At 38.3% G+C, this 21447-nt stretch overlaps 1 protein-coding gene across 1 annotated transcript in view; it reads right to left on the bottom strand.

Moving 5' to 3' along the window:
* LOC121317660 (1-phosphatidylinositol 4,5-bisphosphate phosphodiesterase beta-1-like) overlaps positions 1-21447 on the bottom strand; it is a 330252-nt gene that overhangs the window by 51027 nt on the left and 257778 nt on the right. Inside the window, exons 16-21 of the mRNA XM_041253828.1 lie at positions 17628-17698; positions 12050-12146; positions 11175-11259; positions 10643-10767; positions 893-1047; positions 38-202 (exon numbers count right to left, since the gene is read on the bottom strand). Of these exons, the coding sequence (XP_041109762.1) occupies positions 38-202; positions 893-1047; positions 10643-10767; positions 11175-11259; positions 12050-12146; positions 17628-17698 (698 nt within the window). The remainder of the gene's footprint in view (positions 1-37; positions 203-892; positions 1048-10642; positions 10768-11174; positions 11260-12049; positions 12147-17627; positions 17699-21447) is intronic.

Below are 21447 nucleotides of genomic sequence, written 5' to 3' on the forward strand. Positions count from 1 at the left end.
TTTTTTCTATAAAGTACCATTAACAAGCATCACTTACCTTCTTAAAAACTATGGGTTCTTCTTCCCAGACTGGGTTAATAGCATTTCCTTGGGAAGTCTTTGTTCTAAAAGCTTTCCGTCTCGTATCGACAGGTAATCCATACATATCTATTTCAACATAAGTGCCAACTTTTTTATCTGACAAAAACTGGCCAGAAATGATCTGAATATAAAAAAGAATGAGTATTACAGTACAATAATAAGGGCAAAGTGAGAAAAGAAACTTTGGGAAACAGAACTGAAAACTGTTGAACATACACCATCCTTAAAAATACATATTGGACCACTACCCTACCTTACACATTTAGTATTTTGTGAAGAATCTTTTAGCGTGATTAACACTGGAAAGCAGTTGGGATAGTCCCTCTCTGTTTGTGGAATGTCTTGAACAGAATTTGTCTCTATCTTTCACAGTGTGCTCCTTTGTGGTCAACAATTTAGTTCAGCACTCGCCTCCTATGGAAGTGATTCCCTGACATCCGTCGGACTAGCAGCAATACAGGTTGTCCCTCCTCTATGTCGTCACATACCACACGGTGGTTTTAGGATGTCTGGTTAGCTCACTGGTGAACCCAATTGCTCTTTCCACTAATATGGCATTTTACTTTCACAACTTGTTCAAAGACAGACAACTCCCTTCTTTGAGAAATGCCATCAAACTGGGCTGTATCAGCTGTGGATCAACCTTTTATTCCTGCTACCATCAGTATTTTGCAAATCATCTAAACCTGATGGTGGGCAAGATTCATATTGGGGGTGGTCAAACACTTTTCCAGGATGGCATATATTGTACTTTAATAAATCAATTGTACAGTTTGCATAGCTTTTAGCAAATCTAATTTTTTGTACCTACCTTAACTGAAAGAGTATTTGCTACTATTCCATCCACAGTTGACTCTGTGAAGGGGTCAAAGTGCTTATCTGGCCGTCTCATAAACTCTGGTTTCAGTCGATATCCACACTTCCCATTGTATTCATACATCCCCAAATTTAACTGCATAGATAGGTCTATACAAAAAAAAACAACATGCTTTCAAATGAAATAACACATTCTGAAATGTGCAATATTTGTTGTGGAACAAATGTGTAATGTAACAAAATTAGTAAGGAATTAATTAAGTGGGCTTTAGAGAAAATTATTTTTAAATTATAAATTATTATTACTGCCTAAGAAATTGCATCTTCTCTCTTTGATTTCCACTTTCCATCCCACTTCATCTCTGTGCTATCTTCCAGTGTTCAATCTGCAAACCAGGCCCTTCCTTTATGAAAACATTGCAGATCTCAATATTTCTATTTATTAAATGGTTACTTAATAGAATCTATTTTTTTTTTCAAAATGTTTAATTTCTTACCATTTAATATGACATGGTATTTGTTCTATATATATATATATATATATATATATATATATATATATATATATATATATATATACAGCTCTGGAAAATATCAGTTTCTCTGGTTTTACTATTTATAGGTATGTGTTTGGGTAAAATGAACATTTTTGTTTTATTCTATAAACTACTGACAACATTTCTCCCAAATTCCAAATAAAAATATTGTCATTTAGAGCATTTATTTGCAGAAAATGACAACTGGTCAAAATAACAAAAAAGATGTAGTGTTGTCAGACCTCGAATAATGCAAAGAAAATAAGTTCATATTCATTTTTAAACAACACAATACTAATGTTTTAACTTAGGAAGAGTTCGGAAATCAATATTTGGTGGAATAACCCTGATTGGGCTGGCCATGACAGGGTCTTGATCTGGTGGTCCTCCATCCACACCTTGATTGACCTGGCTGTGTGGCATGGAGCATTGTCCTGCTGGAAAAAACAATCCTTAGAGTTGGGGAACATTGTCAGAGCAGAAGGAAGCAAGTTTTCTTCCAGGACAACCTTGTACTTGGCTTGATTCATGCGTCCTTCACAAAGACTAATCTGCCCGATTCCAGCCTTTCTGAAGCACCCCCAGATCATCAGATCCTCCACCACATTTAACAGTGGGTGCGAGACATTGTGGCGTGTAGCCCTCTCCAGGTCTTCATCTAACCATTAGACAACCAGGTGTTGGGCAAAGCTGAAAATTGGACTCATCAGAGAAGATGACCTTACTCCAGTCCTCTACGGTCCAATCCTTATGGTCTTTTGCAAACCTCAGCCTGGCTCTTCTTTGCTTCTCATTGATGAAGGGCTTTTTTCTAGCTTTGCACGACTTCAGCCCTGTCCCTAGGAGCCTGTTTCGAACCATCCTCGCCATGCACTTCACCCCAGCTGTCATTTGCCATTCTTTTTGTAGGTCACTTGATGTCATCCTACGGTTGCTGAGTGACATTCGAATGAGTTGGCGGTCATCCCGGTCAGTGGAGAGTCGTTTTCGTCCTCTGCCGGTCTGTAGCTTTGTTGTCCCCAATGCGTGCTGCTTGACCTTGTTCTTATGAACCGCCGTCTTTGAAATTTTAAGGATGGAAGCAACCCGACGCTCACTGTATCCCTCTACCAGTAAAGCCAGAATTGAACCCTTCTTTTCTTCACTCAAAACTTTCCTTTTCAACTCTTTGGGCATGGTCAATAGTTATTTTTTTATTCCAATTACTTTTGAGGTACTACTAGCACTGTTTTGCCATCCAGCTGGTCCTATTGCAAGAGGATAGTGATGACCACAGGAGTGGTTTTTATACTTTTCCTCGTTAAATAAGATTTGGTTCAGGTGATCCCCTAATCAGTACCTCATTCAGTAGAACGAGGTGTGCCTGTGTTGGAATTCAACAGACACTGGAATGGAATGGCTGCCATACATGTAGAGATGCTGATTTAAAAAAAAAATTTGCAGTGGTCTCTTAATTTTTTCCAGAGCTGTATATTGCAGTTTCTGCTTAGATCACTAGTGTGTCATGATTAATAGAAACAATTTTTTTCAGCCACTTTCTACTATAAAATTATTACTACTAAAGGTGATGGAATGTGTTAAATATCTTTTGACTGTGTGCAATAAATGAAGCCCAATAATCAGCTTTTCTGAGTTTTGTTAAGAAGCTGCCCTGATTGCATCAACAGGAATTTCTTTATGAAGTAGTTATTAAATGGAAAGGAAACTTGTTAATTGCATGATGAAGTTTCCTGTCTATTCCATTTTTCAGTAGCAATCAAGGAGCATGAGAAAGCGTCTTCTGACAATCTAAATAATAGATAATGAAGCATTTTACCAAGACTAATTTCTTTGCTGATCTTGGCTGGTTTTTTTTTTTTTTTGAGTCAACAGTAAAGGCCGAGACATGGATCAAGGTGTAATAAGATTAAATCGTATTCCTTTTTCTGATGAAGTGAAATGTTGTCACTTCTTTATGTAAAAAATGAATACTATTTAATCTTCCTTAATATAAGCATTTACCTACGTAAAATGCACAGAGATGCTTTCTCATTATCATTGATTGGTACTGAATAACTTATTATTGATTGGTAATGGAAAACTGCACAGACAAGGCAGAAAATGAACACTTTTTAAAACAGGCTTCTTTCTTTTATATGATACCTGTCGTCTTAAAACATGCTAAAAGGGAAATCTGGAAATAAAACTATTTGAAGAAACTTAAAGGGATGCCCACTAATTTGAACCCTGACATTTGCCTCTTTTGCTGAAGGACAAACATATGTTTTTATCAATGTGTTGCTTTTCTTATATTAAACTAATAGCTGTGTAAAATACCTTATCACATGTATGCAACAGATAGCACTAATCTTAAATATGAATACATTGTCTCTATTTTTCTTAAACTTTGCAGGATAAAATATACTTATTCTATAATACACTTAACACCGAAATAAAAAAAAAAGGAGTCACCACATTAAAAATAGATATATCCTGCCTCTAAGGCAGGATATTTACATATTTTTAAAGACGGCAAAATGAAACAAGGATGCGATTCTTTTTTTGTTATTGTTTTAATCTATTTGTATTATATACAGTCCTCAACTATCAGTGATGGTGTTTACATGGACAAGTCATGACAGTTTTCCTCACAATGTTGTGTACTTCTCAGGAATTGCATTTCCATGTAGTTATGATTTAGGATGACAAATCTGTCAGTGACAATGCAAATTACTGCATCAATTCATTTTGTAAGCTACCCACAGTGCTTCAGCAGAAACATCACAAAACTGCAAAGCTGCAGCCATGCTGCTGCAGCTCAACCTAGATTCTGTGCTGACTGCAAGTGACACACACACAAGATAAATCATGTTACTTTCATTTTATGTTAAAACTACTTTTGTTTCTACAGTTTAGTATGTGCATATACCTGCTTACACATTAGTTTCTTTTTAAATGTTTATTTTATTATAGTTTTTTTTTTTTTTTTTTTTTTTTTTAAGTAGTGCTTTATATGGTAAGTTAGAAAATAACCCCCTTTATGTTTAATTGTTCATTTAAATACAGCGTTTCAGCTGTGCAGATGTTTGATATGATGTGTTTGAAAACAACTTTTTAGTTATATGCGATAGTTTGTCTTTCATTTTAATATTGATGGTGTTTAAAATGCACCGGCAATTGCAGGTATGACTATCAGCGACGGTTCTAGTGTTGCAGTAGTCCATATATGTACAGTGTGTGCCGTGTGTGTGTGTTGTGGGGGGGGGGGGGGGGGGGGGGGGTATGTTTTGTATGGCCTTTCTGCTGAAGATGACGTGATATTAAGTCAGGAAAAACGGGATCTTGACTGCTGAAACATCATGAGACACAAGCACGATTCCTGCTCCGGTTTACATGGGTTTTTACAGCTATTTCTATCATGAGAAAGCAATTGACCCTGCACTGCTGACCAAAGGACGTTCTTTTGCTGTTTTGCGTGACAACTCCACAGAAATTGGCACCTGGAGACCTGCAACTAATGTATTTCATTATTGCTAAAAACAACATAAAATGTATACTTAAATAAATAACAAATGTTCTGAAACTTCTAAAATATTTTTATAACATAAATTATTTTGTATTATTCACTCGCATACATTTCTTAGAGGGTACCTCTGGTGAACTGAAAGTGAATATAGACTTATTTCAGTAGAAAATATATTTCAAAATACTTTTGTCATGTTTTACAGCCCCTCCTGTTGCTGTGATGGGCTATTTTGATGCACCAAGTGTTGAAACCACGATAAGCTTCAGTGCACTGCTTTGCAAACATGGCAAAGTAATGTGACATGACAGCGTTGATTTCCTCAGTTGTTGCCTCTCGCTTTACACAAAGCAAAGCTGTTTACACGCAGATATTCAAATACCATGGATGAAGATAATAATTCCAATATAATACAAATGGGACCTGTATAAGCCGTTACTGTTAGACTACAGTAGTCTAACTTCTTCATGCAGCAAGAGTGATGATTCAGAAGAGGATAGCCGCCAGTTCGTTTTAGCAACAGTCAGTGGATAAACCCTCCTGCAATTCTCTGTGACTGGTTGCAAATATGAACGTTGACTGTTCAATAATTCTCCAGATTTGACTGGATATGTCTTGATAAATATCGGGACTTTCTAATTATGCATTGGGACGTTGGACATTTGATAGAAAATTGGGATTGTCCCAACCATATCGGGAGAGTTGGCATGTATGTTAATTTTGTAAGTTATTTCTTTCCATGTTTTGTTTCTTAATGTTTTTGGCCCTGCAAAGTGTTAAATAATATTTCCAGATTTTTTTTTTCCCATTTCACCATTTCAGATCAATTTTGTCTTTGTGAAAATTTGTTTTCCTTTTCTTTTTGGCCAGAAGTTACATCAAGGTCGGAGTCTGCAGAAGCCACAGCTCGATCCTACTACATTTGCCTACTACTTCTTTCTGTTCACTATAATACTCATTTATCTTTGCCAGAAAGAAGTTCTAAACTTTCGGTATTGCAACTTTATTTATAATGCGATACAAATTATGATTTCTCCTGTACAATGAGCAGTAATTTATGCTTTTCGTAAACTTGCAGTGATGTCACGTTAGTTGTTCACAAAAAAGAGCTGTTTAGTACATTGCACGCAAAAATTGTAGGATGGACAGAGGCTACAAATTTGCAGTATTTACGAACACGTAAGTAATAATTGTACATAGAGCCCTTCTTGCTGCAATCACAGTGGCCATTGTTAGGGGATAGTGTTTTTGCCTTTTAAAGGTTTGTTAATTGTGACTGTTTAAAACATGCTTTCAAAAGTTCTTAACAGATTGATGCAATTGTAAGCTTTATTACTTCTCATTATAATATTTGAGAACCCTCGTTTCATCTCCACCCCATTTTTGCGAATAGAGGAACACCCATAATTACATATTCATCTAGGGCTGAACTGCAAAGAAAAACTGCTGCCGCAAAACATTCCCTAAAAAGTTGGATTGCACTTGTTTAGTACATTTCACCCTATTATTATTATTATTATTATTATTATTATTATTATTATTATTATTATTATTATTAGTTTATTTAGCAGTCACCTTTATCCAAGGCAACTTACAGAGACTAGGGTGTGTGAACTATGCATCAGCTGCAGAGTCACTTACAACAACGTCTCACCTGAAAGATGGAGCACAAGGAGGTTAATTGACTTACTCAGGGTAACATAATGAGTCAGTGAGTGAGCTGGGACTTGAACTGGGGACCTAGTTCAAAACCACTGGACCATACAACCTCCTAGGAAAGACTATTATTACCGACAGGGGGCTGTAATGGCCGAAGCCACAGGAGATTTCTAACTCATTTGCAACAGCCGCAACCCTTTAGTACATCAACCCCTAAGAGTCTTCCAAAGATGTACAATCCTAACATGTTAGATAAAAGGGAAAACTAAATAACTGGCAGTGGCTGAAGGCATTCGGCTTCTCCCTGTGCATTGTAATGAACCCAGGGTGTGAGGTAATTGTACAACGACTGAACACCATGTGCTGTGTGATTGTTTACATAGATAAACCAAGTTATTTGTGCTTAACAAAAAATAACACCTGTTATGCCCGTCGTTGGGTTAGTCACAATAGAAGTATGTTTTGCGCCTTAGCCGGTCCTAATTTGACAGTATTTCAGTTTAAGAAGTACTGTAGTAGTTTTTTTTTTTTTTTTTTTTTTTTTTTTTTTAAACACTGCAAGAAAAGTGAAATGTTTATGAAAATGTATCATTCACTTCAAACTTGTTAAGCCTCATTGAGACCCTTACATTACAATTAGAAACCATCAAAATGTAAATAGGTGAGTAAATGAGTTTGAGAATGACACAAAAACAATGAATGAGGAACAGGAACTGGCATTTAGTACAGCTCTGAAAGGAGACAGCTCACATAACTGTGAAGCAGTTCAAGACTAAGCAATAGATGTATTTATACAGAATTCAAGTTTGTGTGAGCAAATCCATATATATTTATATAAACTGCCGTGAAAAAGTATTTGCCCCTGCCTGATTTTCTGCATTTTTGCATATTTCTGACACTGAATGTTATCAGATCTTCAACCAAAATCTAATATAGGATAAAAAGGACCCTGAGTCAACAAATAACATAACATTTTGATACTTATTTAATTATTAAAGAAAGTTATGCAACACCCAAGGCCCCGTGTGAAAAAGTAATCACCCCCTTAGACTCAATGCCCGGTTACGCCACCTTTAGCAGGAATAACTGCAACTAAACGCTTCCTGTAGTTATTGATCAGTCTTTCACAGCGCCATGGAGGAATGTTGGCCCACTCCTTCATGCAGAGCTGCTTCAACTCAGTGACACTTGTAGGTTTTCGAGCTTAAACTTCTTGTTTCAGGTCCTGCCACAACATCTTAATGGGGTTTAGTTCTGGACTCTGACTAGGCCATTCCAAAACTTAAAATTTCTTGTTTTTCAACCATTCTGATGTAGACTTGCTTGTTTGTTTCGGATCATTGTCTTGCTGCATGACCCAGCTGTGCTTCAGCTTCAACTCATAGACAGATGGCCTGACAATAACCTGTAGAATTCTCTGATACAGAGCAGAATTCATGGTTCCTTCAATGATGGCAAGTCGTTCAGGTCCTGATGCAACAAAGCATCCCCAAATCATGACACTACTGCCACCATGCTTGACCGTTGGTATGAGGTTCTTACTGTGGAATGCAGTGTTTGGTTTTCGCCAGACATAACAGGGCCCATGTTGGCCAAAAAGTTCCACTTTTGACTCATCTGTCCATAGAACATTGTTCCAGAATTCTTGAAGATGATCCAGGTGCTTTTTAGGCAAACTTGAGACGAGTATTCATGTTCTTCTTAGTGAGCGGTGGTTTCCGCCTTGCTACTCTGCCATGAATCCCACATTTACCCAGTGTCTTTCTGATGGTGGAGTCATGAACGCTGACCTTAGCCGAGGCGAGAGAGGTCTGCAGATCCCTGGATGTTGTTCTAGAGTTCTTTGAGACTTCCTGGACGATTTTACGCCTTGCTCTTGGAGAGATTTTGGCAGGATGGCCATTCCTGGGAAGATTCACTACTGCCCCAAACTTTCTCCATTTGGACAATATGGCTCTGACTGTGGTTTGGTGGAGCCCCAGAGCCTTAGAAATGGCTTTGTAACTCTTTCTAGGCTGATAGGTTTCAACAACTTTTTTCCCGGAGGTCTTCAGTAATTTCTTTTAAACGTGGCATGATGTGCCTCTAGAAACTGTGTGCTGACAACTTCACTCTGATGGTAAGGGCCAAAGTTAGTCAGATTTATATTGGGCAGGGCTGGCACAAATCAGGACTGATTGATAACCAAAGTATTCAAACAGCTCACCCTCATTATCCCTTTAATTGGGTTAAGTTAACTAGGGGGGCAATAACTTTTTCACACGTGAAGATTGCATGTTTGATTACCTTGCACACCAAACTTTGGTGTCATTTTTCTCTCAGACTCCCTCTATATACTACTACAACCCACAAAAAGATGTGACCAAATTCAATGTGAAAAATGTGCAAAAATGCAGAACATCAGACTTTTTTTTACCACGGCACTGTATATATATATATATATATATATATATTATATAAACTAAATATATATATATATATATATATATATATATATATATATATATATATATATATATATATATATATATATATATATATATATATATATATATATATATATATATATATATATATATATATATATATATATATATATATATATATATATATATATAATATATATGTGTGTGTGTAGTAAATATGGACTGGAGAGACGGGCTATGGCGGAAAATGACTGACCTGAGGGAAGACTATTGTTACCGTCAGGGCGCTATAATGCCTGAAGACCTGGAGGCAACTCCCGAAGGGCATTTAATTTTCCACTATAAGCTGAGTCTGCACTACATATTTAATATATGAATCAGTCAAGAAAATAAGTGAGGCAAGGTTGGATAGTAAATATGACATTATATATGTTGTTTAAATAAAGCTGATACAGCATATGTAAATAAATATTGACTTAAATATTTTGTTTAAAAACAGCTGATACAGCATATGCAAATAAATAAATAACAGAAATAAATAACCAAAAATGAATCATTCTCCTGCCAAGTTCACCAATAAATGACATCAAGAATCAGGCAAACAAAAACTGCCAACAGCTTAGCATATTTACAAAAACTGGGAGGCAGGTTTGTAAAAGATTGTTCAACAAAACGCACAAAAAAAAAAAAAAAAAAAAAAAAAACTAAAACAAATGAAAACTATCTTTGAGGAAACCTTGAGAGATTTAATTAGTTTAAAATACATTTCTGAATGTGAATGGAATATGTATTTAACACCACTAGATGGCAGTATTGGATAACATACATCTTCAAAGAGATTCATTAGAAATCAGTCTTTCACATGACAGCCAATGGTTGCCGCAGACTGGCTTTGCAAAAGTACTGCAGTATTCATTTTAAATGCTGCACAGTGTTGCACTGTACTGCATAAAAAAAATGCTGTTTCCATTAAACAACTGCTGTAATTCTGAGCACAATTGTATTACAGAAGGGTTAGACTTCACTCATAGATGTGACATACTGTAGATAGAAATGTAAAGGATCTCCCATTTAAATAAATAATAAGTTAGGGTACTGTATATATCTTTAAAAATATTCACTGTAACAATATTGAATATTTTTGTAAATGTGTAATTTGATGTGATGGTATTGCATGTGATTGCAATTTCTAATGCATTGTGATACAACAGAATAGCATTGCAGTGTGATGTCACTGTATATTTGTACAACAGTTAAAATAAATAAAATAAAATAAAAGGCTCTCCAATCTAGGGATTTACAGGCTGTCCAGGAAAATGTACAAACTGTTTTGCTAAACCATATACACTGCTGTGCAAAAGTCTTAGACACTTTCAGGAGTGTATGGTTTGCACAGTACCAATATACTTTGCTGTATAGAAGTTATTTGTGTAAAGTATTCAAAATGTTTCGCAATCTATAATTGTTGCACAGACAAATAATTTCTTTGGAACAATAGGGATTAATTTGATAAAAAATAAACACATTCAGAATGCCTTGCTGTCTACCTAGTTTAATTACGGCTTATGGGTTTCATACAGTATATGTTTTTTTTTTTTTTTTCTTACTTGTGGATAACTTACCTAATGTCTGGAAGTTAAGAGCTACCAATTGACAACCGGCATTCCAGAAAACTTGGGGCATGTAGTTCGAGGAATCAACTCTGGTTCCCTTAGGATAGATGCGGCTCAGCTGTAATTTGTTATACCTATAGAATATGTGCTAAGGAAAGCCAAATTCCTTACTTCCAAAGACTACAATGATGTTAATAATAGTAATATTGAACTATAACTTGTCCATTTTGTATTTATTTACAGTAAATTAGGCATTACATATTTTTGTAGGTTAAAGACATAGGAAGTTTTGCATTTCTCAATTTGCCTTCAGATTGATATTTAGTTATCTGAATTCCAGACAATTGCCAGTAAACTATAAGAGATATTGCAGTATACTATAAAAAGGCTGGCAAATATTAGCATCCACCACAAGATATTTGGAAAAAATGCACAATTTCAACAGGAAAACAAAGATATGCATTTTCATTTCAAATTAAAATGAATAAGGCTGATTTTAAATATAATTTAATTCAACCGATTATCAGAAAAAAAAGGATACTCGACAAATTCCACAGGTGATTTTGTAAGCTGCTCTAGACCTTTTGTTTCCACAAATGATGACATTGCAAAACTTTTGTTAACTTCTGCAAAACACAAGAACAATGTTTTATTAGGCATGTACTGTAATTCATTTTAAATGACAGCAGAATACATAGGTAATAGTTAACATGCAAATCTTATACTCTGGGTCAGTGCTTTTAAAACTCTGTTTTGACTCTACTTGTACTTCATTCTAAGAATGTGTGCGATTTAAAACATAAAGTCATCCCTTTGGATAAACCATGTTATATGCATTTTCTTCTGTTTTACCACTCTGTTTAAAATGTATAAAACATTTGTGATGCTTACACATGTTTTAACTAGTATGTGCACTGGTGTTAAAATATAAGTTATGAAATTCTGTGAGTAAAACACACCAGTGTTTCCCAACCCTGTCCCTGGTGGTACACTGTTTCTGCTGAGTTTCATTCCAACACAGCGCTCAATTGCTTAATTGAACCCTTCATTGAACTAATAAAGTAATTAACTGGGCATTTGCCCATTTTTTTCAAGCTCATCGTTTGTTGATAATGCAATTGAGTGCTGCGTTGGAACGAAAACCAGACACGGTGTGCCGACGGGAACAGGTTTGGGAAATACTGAAATACAAGATATACAGGGGGTTTCTATCATTATTTGGGAAAAGAAAGTGATCTAAAAATGTAGTATAAAATTAAGTCAATAATGTTACTACACTGTATTTAACTATATACTATTTTTTTTTATAAAATTTGAAAACTATGTTAATTTGCTTTTCAAGTTTGCAAGAGTAGTTAATGATTCATGAAAAACAATCTATTTTGGGAGAGCTGTTATTTGTGTAAACATGCTTACTTTTAGATGTCTCAAAGCACTCAAACTTTACTGGCTGTATGTAGTTAACAAGATTAGACATTTCTTCAGTGGCAAAGGCTTCACTCCCAGCTGTTCCCTAAAACGTTAAGTAAAAAAATCAACTATTAACAGTCACACAGTTTTTGCAGTGCAAGACATAAGCTAACCATCAACATAGTGCTAACCAAGGTTTTAAAATCCTTACTTTTTATTTTCACTGCTTTCCCCTTTTTCTTCTGTTGAAGGTTGCTTGTATTTGCTTGGTTTTTATACTTGGGAAATGCAGATATTTCAAAGTCAGCGCTAATTTAGTTGCTCCTGTTTCCTGAAAGCTACTTCGCTTGATGTGTTGTAGTTCAAAATCACAACAATGGTCTAACTGCAATCCGACCAGGCATTTTATCTATCATGTCTCATCTAAAATATCTGCAAACCTGAATAAACTTAAAATATGTTAAATCAAAGGATTCTCAGCATAATAAAAAAAGGGGACCAGTACTAATATTAATACAACTAATAAGCAAATATAACTTATTTAAAAGCATTGGCTAACACTCTTTTAACCTTGTTTTACTGCTCTAACATGTAGTTCCACAAACCTCCACCAGATAGCAGCCAAATACTTTTGAAGAATCAAAAACTGCAGGAGCACTAATTTACTCCTCAAGTGCAACATAATTATACATTTTATTGAAACAGAAATAAAGAATATTCCCTGAAATAGAAATGCAACCATTACCAAATAGGTATTAACCTCCTAAAGCTGCTCGCAGAGCCTGTGACGCAGTCATGACCCGCCACCGAGGGCACAAAATGACAGCAATTGCAAACCTCAGTGTCATTTTTACTTCAAGCCTGCTGTAATCATGGATGCAGTGACATTGGAGGTTAATGGTTACATTTCTATTTCAGGGAACCAGGGTTATGGTAACCTAACGTTCCCTTTCAAGCACGAAACGTAACCATTACCGAATGAGTGAGTATACCAAAGCCATCGCAAGTGCAAGATTGCCAAACAACCAGAATGATACAAGGCTAAGTTGAAGCTATTCTGTGTGTTACCATTCGCACAAGGCAGTAACAAGTAGCTGGGCTAAAAAAAATGGGAAAAACTCACCTCTATGCCTGTGTTGTAAAGGTCGACTGAGAAGCTGCCCTTAACACTCTAGTTCCAAAACCAGGGTTTTGAGGATCCACGACATTTAACCTGTAGAACCTAGTAAAGGTATGGGAAGTATCCCACACCACTGCATTGCAAAGATACACCCTGAAATAAAGCCCATGAAGTTGCCATGCCCCTGGTGGAATGGGCAGTGAGCTTTTCTGGAGGGGGCACGACGGCCAGCTCATTCGGACAGCCTCTTCTAATACAGGGCATGGCCATGGGACGTCGCCCAGTAACAGACAAAAAATTGTTCCAACTTTTTGTCCTGTCAACATAATAAACTAGGGCCTGCACTGGACATAGCGTATGGAGCTGCCACTCTCTGTCAGACTGGAAAGGAGGTGGATGGAAAGCCTCCAGTTCCACACTGGTTGACATGAAATGCCGAAATAGTCTTCAGCAAAAAAGCAGGATTGGTACAGAATATAACCTTTGTCCTGGCTTCTGCCAAAAATTAAGCAGGCTTTCACAATTGAGAATACCTGCATCTCACTCACCCGCTTTGCAGAGGTGACTGCAAACAAGAAAGCCGCTTTGAGTACAAAAATTTCAGGCTGAATGCAAGGGCTCAAAGGGAGGTTTCATGAGTGCATCAAGCACCATGTTAAGCCTCCAGTGAGGAACAATATCCTTCATAGGTGGTCAAAACCACCGAGCCTGCAAATATTGCAGTATAACTGCCATGGGACAGGCTTTGGGGATGAACCACCGAGGCAGGCACCATGTCTGGAAGACACTCCACTTGTACCCGTAATGCCATTTTGCAGGGTGTCAATAACCCTACCTGATTTTCTCCAGACATAGCGGGAGCATAGCGAGTGGTGGAAAAGCATACAGCAGTTGCCTCGGCCACTGGTGTGCCAAAGCATCTATCGCCAGCATGTCCCTGCCTGCTGTTATGGAGAACCAGAGGGGACAGTGGGTTGATTCCTGGGAGGTAAAGAGATCTATATCTATCATCTATCTCTAGATCTATCACCTCGGGGTGAGGCCTCTGTTCTGAGGCAGTGGGAACTCCCCTTGAAAGGAGGTCTGCTGCCCAGTTTGTCTCCCCAGGCAGGTGTACTGGCCGCAGTGAGAGGAAGTTCTTGTGTGCCCAGAGCAAAAGCTTACAGGCCATGCGATGGAGACTGGGAGACCTGAGGCCGCCCTGGTGGTTTATATATGCCACCATTGTTGTGTTGTCCTTACAGACAAGCACATGCCTCCCTCAAATCTCCTGCAAAAAATTCTGCAAAGCCAGATAAGCTACCTGCAGCTCCAAAACATTTATGTGGAGGCCCTGCCATTCCACACAGCGTCCAGCCCTCTGCTGGTGACATTGCCCAGTGCTACGTCGAGGCCTAGATGAGCAGGCTGTTTCCACCAAGTGAGTGCCTTCAGACAGTGACAAGACAGTCAATAGACGGTTGCAGTTCAACTTGGGCTGAAAACCCCTGCTGTTGAACTTGACCTGCAGAGGGCACATGCACAGGAGACCCAAAGGTAGGGTCTGAGAAGCTACGAGATCAAGCCCAGAAGTTTCTGGAACATTAGTACCGTGAGTGCTCTGTTGAGCTGAAATAGCTCTAAACAGGTGTCTATTCTCTATATTCTGCTGTCCGACAGAGGGGACAGCATGGACCTAGAGTCCTAGCACACTCATAGATAGACGGCTATCTGAGAAGGCATGAGCTGGCTCTTCGCATTATTCACCGTAAGACCCAACCGTTGAAGGTGGCAGGTGACAAGTTCAGTGTCTGCCTGTGCTGGAGACTTGGCAGAAATGAACCAGCCATCCAGATAATTGAATACTCTAATGCTTCTCTCAATGAGGCCAGGATAGTTTCTATGCACATTTTTTGCATCAGAGCTGCTAACTCCTGAGACACCACCGCAGCGTCCTGTGGGTCCATGACAGATGGGGAAGCGTGCTTGAACTGCAGAGAGTAGCCGGTCTGAACAGAAAATAGTTCCCAGATGTCTGCGTCACTGGTGCCAATACACCAGATGGCTCCCTGAAAAGGGGCACTGGGCCTGTGCCAGAAAACTCCTAGGGCTGCGGCACGGCTTGTGGCTTGACCTAAGGCTTCTGTCTCTGCGCCAGGCGGAAGAACCTATTGTAGCCTCCGAACCTGTTCTGAACACCACCTCTGACAGCAGGCACAGCCGGCTGTGTTGGTCTTTGAGGCTTCTGGGGCTTAGGGCGCCAGTTTGCCACTGGTTTTCGCACTAGGGGTGGCCACTTTGGAAGCAAGCGCACCAGTTCCTTTGTGGATTACAGCACGCTGTGAGAGTGCTGCAGCATCTCATATACCATGGGACCAAAGGTATGCCCTGGTGTAATAAAGGCATCCAACAGCTGTGCTTTGTCCCAATCAGGTACTCCTGCCTGGGAAAGCCAAAGGTGCTTGTGTGTGGCTACCAGCCAGATTTCTACCTACAGCCTGTTCAGTTTTGACAGAGGACAGGTTCTTATTAACCAGGCACAGCTCATTCAGTTGTGACAGTGAGGGACTTTAACTCTCAGAGCAGGACCTCATCAAATAGAACTGGTAGGCTACCAGAATATATTAAAGTTATCCAGCCAGGGGAACAAATGCACTGGCTGAATAGAAACACTTGAGGATCACCTCCAAGACCCGGCATTGCTTGTTGGGGCAGATAGCATCCTTAGGCAGGAGAACTAAATTTGGCAACTGTGGGACTTGGGCCAGCCCCAGGTTCTCAGCATTGTGTACCCTACATAGGGTGTCCATAGAGCAGGAAACAGCAGGAGCTGTAGCCGGTTGACAGCAGGATGACTGGATCTCAAAAAGACAATCTGGGTGCACTGGGGGAGACACAAGAGAAGTGATAGGCATAGCCTCAAAAACTGACGGCCTTGTCTCCCCTTCTGTAGGCCTGAGCACTTGCCAGACTGCAGTATCCCTCTTGATCAGTGGTAGAAGCTCTGCTAACAGGGCGAGCTTAACCACAGGGGATGTGTTGTCTGACTTCACATCCTCAGACGGGAACGCCACCTCCTGTTCGTCCACCTCCTCAGAGGTGGTGAGGAAGAGCACGTCATCCTGCTAGCAATCATTGTCCTCAAAAGGCAGACTGGCTCACAGGGATAAAACCTAGGCATCATGCAAGTAGCAATGCAGTGTACAGTAACAAAGTACAGGTGCTGCCTCTGTCTGCTTAAAGACAAGGCCTGAACAAGACCGGCTTGGTACGGAACCGGGGATGTAAGCACCGGTCGGTAGTGGGTCAAAACCTGGATGGTACCAGCTAAGGTTCTGTTCGGTGACTTCAGCACCGGTTCGGTACTGTACAGGGTCAAAACAGGATGGTACCGGTTCGGTGACTGTAGCAGCGGGTTGGTACAGTACTAGGTTGGTACCAGGGTGATACTGAGATGATACCGGGGCAGTTCGGTGACTTTAGCAACAAATTTGTACGATACTATACTGGTGCGGTAACCTTGGTCCCGGTTCGGTACAGTACAGCCCGGAACGGACCGGGTCGGTGACCTCGGTACCAGTCCACCAGTTCGCAGTTACCATGGGTAGCACTGTACTGGGATGCCCACCTGTGCAAGCTACTGGCAAAACCCTCAGTCAGTACTCACAAGACCGAGGGACGCCTGCTTGTTAGAATAAACTAACAGCCGTCGTAATGGTGATGCAAAAGCGGTCACCAAAATGGCATCACGATGCTGTGGTAGAAATTGTAAGCAACCACAACAGAAGTTTCTTGGTCCTGCGCAGCTCAGCTTAACCAAGTAGCTGCTCTCACTACACGTGTGTCGCAGCACGCATTGCAGTCAATCCTGCGCTTAGTCTCTGTGAAAACAGAAAAATACAATGTGAAAAGAAATAAATATTTCTGTCATACAAAATACAGTAATAACAATTACTATATTATACAAAATGAGAATAAATAACTCCAGCTGGAGCTATAGTAGGCCTGGGGGAGAGCACAAAGTCAGCCTACTTAAATTGCTTGATCCCTGGGAAAGGGTGACTCAAGATGCCATCTTCCTGCGGGCACAAGGCCGCAGTAGGATGTAACAAACAAGCAGCTGTAGTACATAAATAAGCATAATTACTGAAACTAATACAGCGATTATTTTAATTATCATATATATCTTGCGTAAAAACACAATAAATGCGAAAATCTATAGCAAAAAAACTACCAAGTACTTATCTAAATAGGCTTTCCTGTCAAGTCAGTTCTTGAAAGGAAAAACGCTGCTGAAGTTTGTGAGCACTGTCATTTTGTGGCCTCGGGCGGGCCCATGATTGCATCACAGGCTCTGTGAGGGTTTTATTCAGGTTTCGGGTCTTTAGGAGGTAAATACCCATTCGGTAATGGTTACATTGCGTACTTGAAAGGGATACTATGGTTTGCTTGTGATAAAAACATGCAACTTTTACAACCACCTACTTCATCCATGGAGGATTTCTTACAGTCCTCATCGTCATCATCATCCTCTTCACTTTCTGGTTCTACCTCCCCTGGAATTCAGGTAGATATTGTTAAAAACAGGCAAAATACTAATTGAAAACAATTACTTCATTAAACAAAAAGAAAAAAAAAAGTAGTCTTTGCTGTAAAGCCTCACAACTAGTCACATTCTAGGTGTGCACATTAGCAGTCTTCACAAATCTACCAGGACCCGAGGACTCGAGACCCGAAACACTTGGGTCGGGTCCGGTTTTGTTTTAGGTAACACACAAACTGTTGATTACTATTAAAGAGGCTCTCTTTGGTATTAAAAATCATTGTTTATAATTCCTGTTGAGTGGACTGGCTTCCCCCCCGTAGCACATGACACGGCTTGTAGACAGCAGTAGCAGACACGTGACCTGTATCAAAGAGGTTTCTTAGATCATTCTTAAAAGTCAGATAGATAGATTTGTCTATGAAGGACATGAAAGAAAAACTTTAGAAAAACAAATTTCATGTGGACAAAGAAGGAAAACAGGTTTTGCAAATCACAATAAAATCATACACTTACGAGACTGTGCTTAAGTTCATTTGATTTTCAGATAATGTATTTATCTTTGTATCCTTTACACAAATATATTATATATTTAATTTTACAGTCCTCTGTGTAGGTTCATGATGGGATAAGCACTGTCTGTAGTTCAGCCAGATTTCCAAGTTGACAGGAAAAAAAACACTGCTTTAACACTGTATCTAGTCAGTGCATATATTAAGCTGGGGAAAGGAAAAGCGTTCCACTGTTTTTTCGGGTCGGGTCGGATCTGGGTCAAGAATCTTACATTGAGTCGGGTCAGGTAAATAATTGTCAGTTCGTGGCTGATTAATTTGGACCTGTGAAGACTTCTAGAGTACATGGGTGTGATTCTTTCCTCTACTGGGGAGGTTACACTTTAAAATGTTGCATATATCTACAGAATCGCTTGCCCATTTATGATGAAACGTTGAGGACTTTTTTGAGTGTCATAATCTGGGTGCACCTGGAGGCTGTCCGACCGCCAGTGTGCATGTCACACTCCCGGTTATGCAAAGTCTTGGATACAACATCCTAGTGTATACTGCAATGACCAAAGGACAGCACTTAATTCTACAGTATTCATCTATTCATTATTGTTCTACTGTGCCTTACAGTAAGGTTCCTTGCACAAAATAAGTAATACTACAATCAAGACACAAAAATGAGTCGATTACTGTATTGAGTTTAGCCAACTTAGAAAGTGGTGCTTAACATGACCTAATGACCTTATAATGCAAATATGATTTTCTCTTTCAGCTTGGTTCACAGTTCAGAGGGGTTAATTGCTAAAGTGTTCAGCTGGACAATAAAATAAAAATGCAGAGACATTATGTTTTTTTAACCTTTTAATGCTTGACATGCACTTTAAAACCTTCATAAAACCCACACAAGGACTTACACCAGTTTTCATTTTTGATGTGTAAGATTTGATTTGATTTTAAAATGTGTATACTACAATTGAATCAGTTCGTGCATATTCTGTTTGTTTGTTTGTTTCACATACAGTATTTATAGTGCGAATGCAAAAGATCAATCTGGTAGTCTGCACAGTTCACACACCCTAAGTCGCCTTGGATAAAGACGTCTGCTAAATAAACAAATAATAATAGTAATAATAAACTAACGTTGCTCAAGAGGTTGATCATGGCGGACGAACGGTTGGGGTGGATATGTGATGAGTGGCTATGCAACAGATTACTGTAAAGCTAGGAGATATTGTGAATTTAAAGACAAAGCTATCCGTCTAGCCAAATAAATAAATTGTGTGACAATTGAGAATGGCAATTTATACCAACGTAATAAAAAACATATTATATTTTCAAATCAAATCAAAGTTTATTTATACAGCACCCTTCATACAGGTGTATTTCGCGTTGGTCTAAATCTGTACAATGAATTTGGGCTCCAAAGAGGGTGAATGTCTTTCATTCTTTTTATTCTGCATATGACTTTCAAATCAAAGCATCTACCAGCATGCATTTTTTAAAAATACTTTAATGAAGACTATTTTTTTTTTTTTAAATTACATATTACATGTTTATAAGTGTGTATAGTGTTTCGCATTAAGAGATAATTTGGGGCAGTTTGAGTGACAGGTTTCTTTAATAACATATTAACTTAAAAAATGTATACAAAAAAAAATGCACTCAGGAACAACTACAAAACATAAAAGTGTGTTTTATAACTAGAAGATAATTCTTACCGCACACCCTGGGTGTGTTGTGTGGCATGATGCGAAGCAGAGTGCCTTCAACCACCCGGGAAGTAAGAATTGTCTTACTGCACACCCTATCTTGTTTTATGTCGCTTATAAAATAGAAAAATGTGTCAATTCCAGGGATAAAACTGAAGAATTATCATCTCACTGAGACAAAAGTCCACCTCCTGATCTTTTGTAATTGTGTTTCAAATCTTGTGTTAGCAAATACTTATGATACAACGTCAATGAAAATGTGTAAAAAACGAGTGCTGCTAATACTGTCAAAAGAACATTTTCCAAAAAATTATGTTGTGTAGTTGAAAATTTACACACCTTTGTCCCTGATTAAACCACTGAAATCACAGCCAAACTCTCCATGTAACTCAGTCAATAAAGCCTTTGCTTGTGGTTTCTAAGATCACAGCATCAAATCCCACTGTTTAAGAGTATGTTAATATTATTTTATAATACTTATAGTAGACATAGCTATTCTTAAAAAATTGAATTGGTTTCAAATTAAGAATTGTATATCTTTTACATATTTGTTGTTACTTGAAGTTCATATTACACTGAATCACATTAACAGTTGGCCTACATATTATTATTAAATCAACAGAATTAGTAGTAATGCTAGTCTATTGGCATGCATTTACCACAGCACATTAGCAAATCACTTTTGTGCAATGAGGGAATGTTATGGGAAACAATAATGAATTACATCTACCCCTCCTTGGAGCAGGAAGATAAGTAGAACAGTCCGATTACTGTTGTAAAACCTGATGCCCGTGATTAGATACGTAAGGAAAATTTGAACCTTTCTGTTGTTGCAAACACCCTTTTTAATGCAATGCATGTTTTAGTCACAGTACAGTTCTCATGATGCACTTACTAAACTTTAGCACAGCACCGCCTTATCTTGTTATACATGGCCCTCGCACCACTGCTGTGTATCATAAGACTCTAAAACACCAGTGTATAGGTAAATGATCATTCACCATGTATTGTAAGACTATAACACTCCAAAGTTTATTGGAATGTTATCATTCAATATATATTATAAAGAGAATACTATACAGAGCACAATATATTCTCACACAAGTTGGTTTTGGGCAGTAACCACTTGTGCATTACCATCAAGAGATATATATTATTATTATAATATTTTGGCCCATGTGTTATTTTATATATTCTTTGAATTATTGGTATGAATCTAGGTGTTTCAGAGTTCCCATCATTCCTTGGTTGAATTTTCTATTTTGAAAATAGCTGCAGTTTGTTTATACAGTAAAAGGTTCAAGAAGAATTATATATAATATAAGATATATATATATATATATATATATATATATATATATATATATATATATATATATATATATATATATATATGACAGTGACAGACTGGGGGGAGGAAGAGGAATAAAATGTAGTCCAGGAGCGGTCTCAAAAGACTACAGTTTCCAGAATGCCACAGAAGGGAGCCAGGATGAGAGTCACCTGACTCCAGTCTATAATTATTATCACCTGCCTGCAATTAGCAAGCA

This window comes from Polyodon spathula, chromosome 6 (genome assembly GCF_017654505.1).
Source record: "Polyodon spathula isolate WHYD16114869_AA chromosome 6, ASM1765450v1, whole genome shotgun sequence".
In the NCBI taxonomy this organism is placed as follows: domain Eukaryota; kingdom Metazoa; phylum Chordata; class Actinopteri; order Acipenseriformes; family Polyodontidae; genus Polyodon; species Polyodon spathula.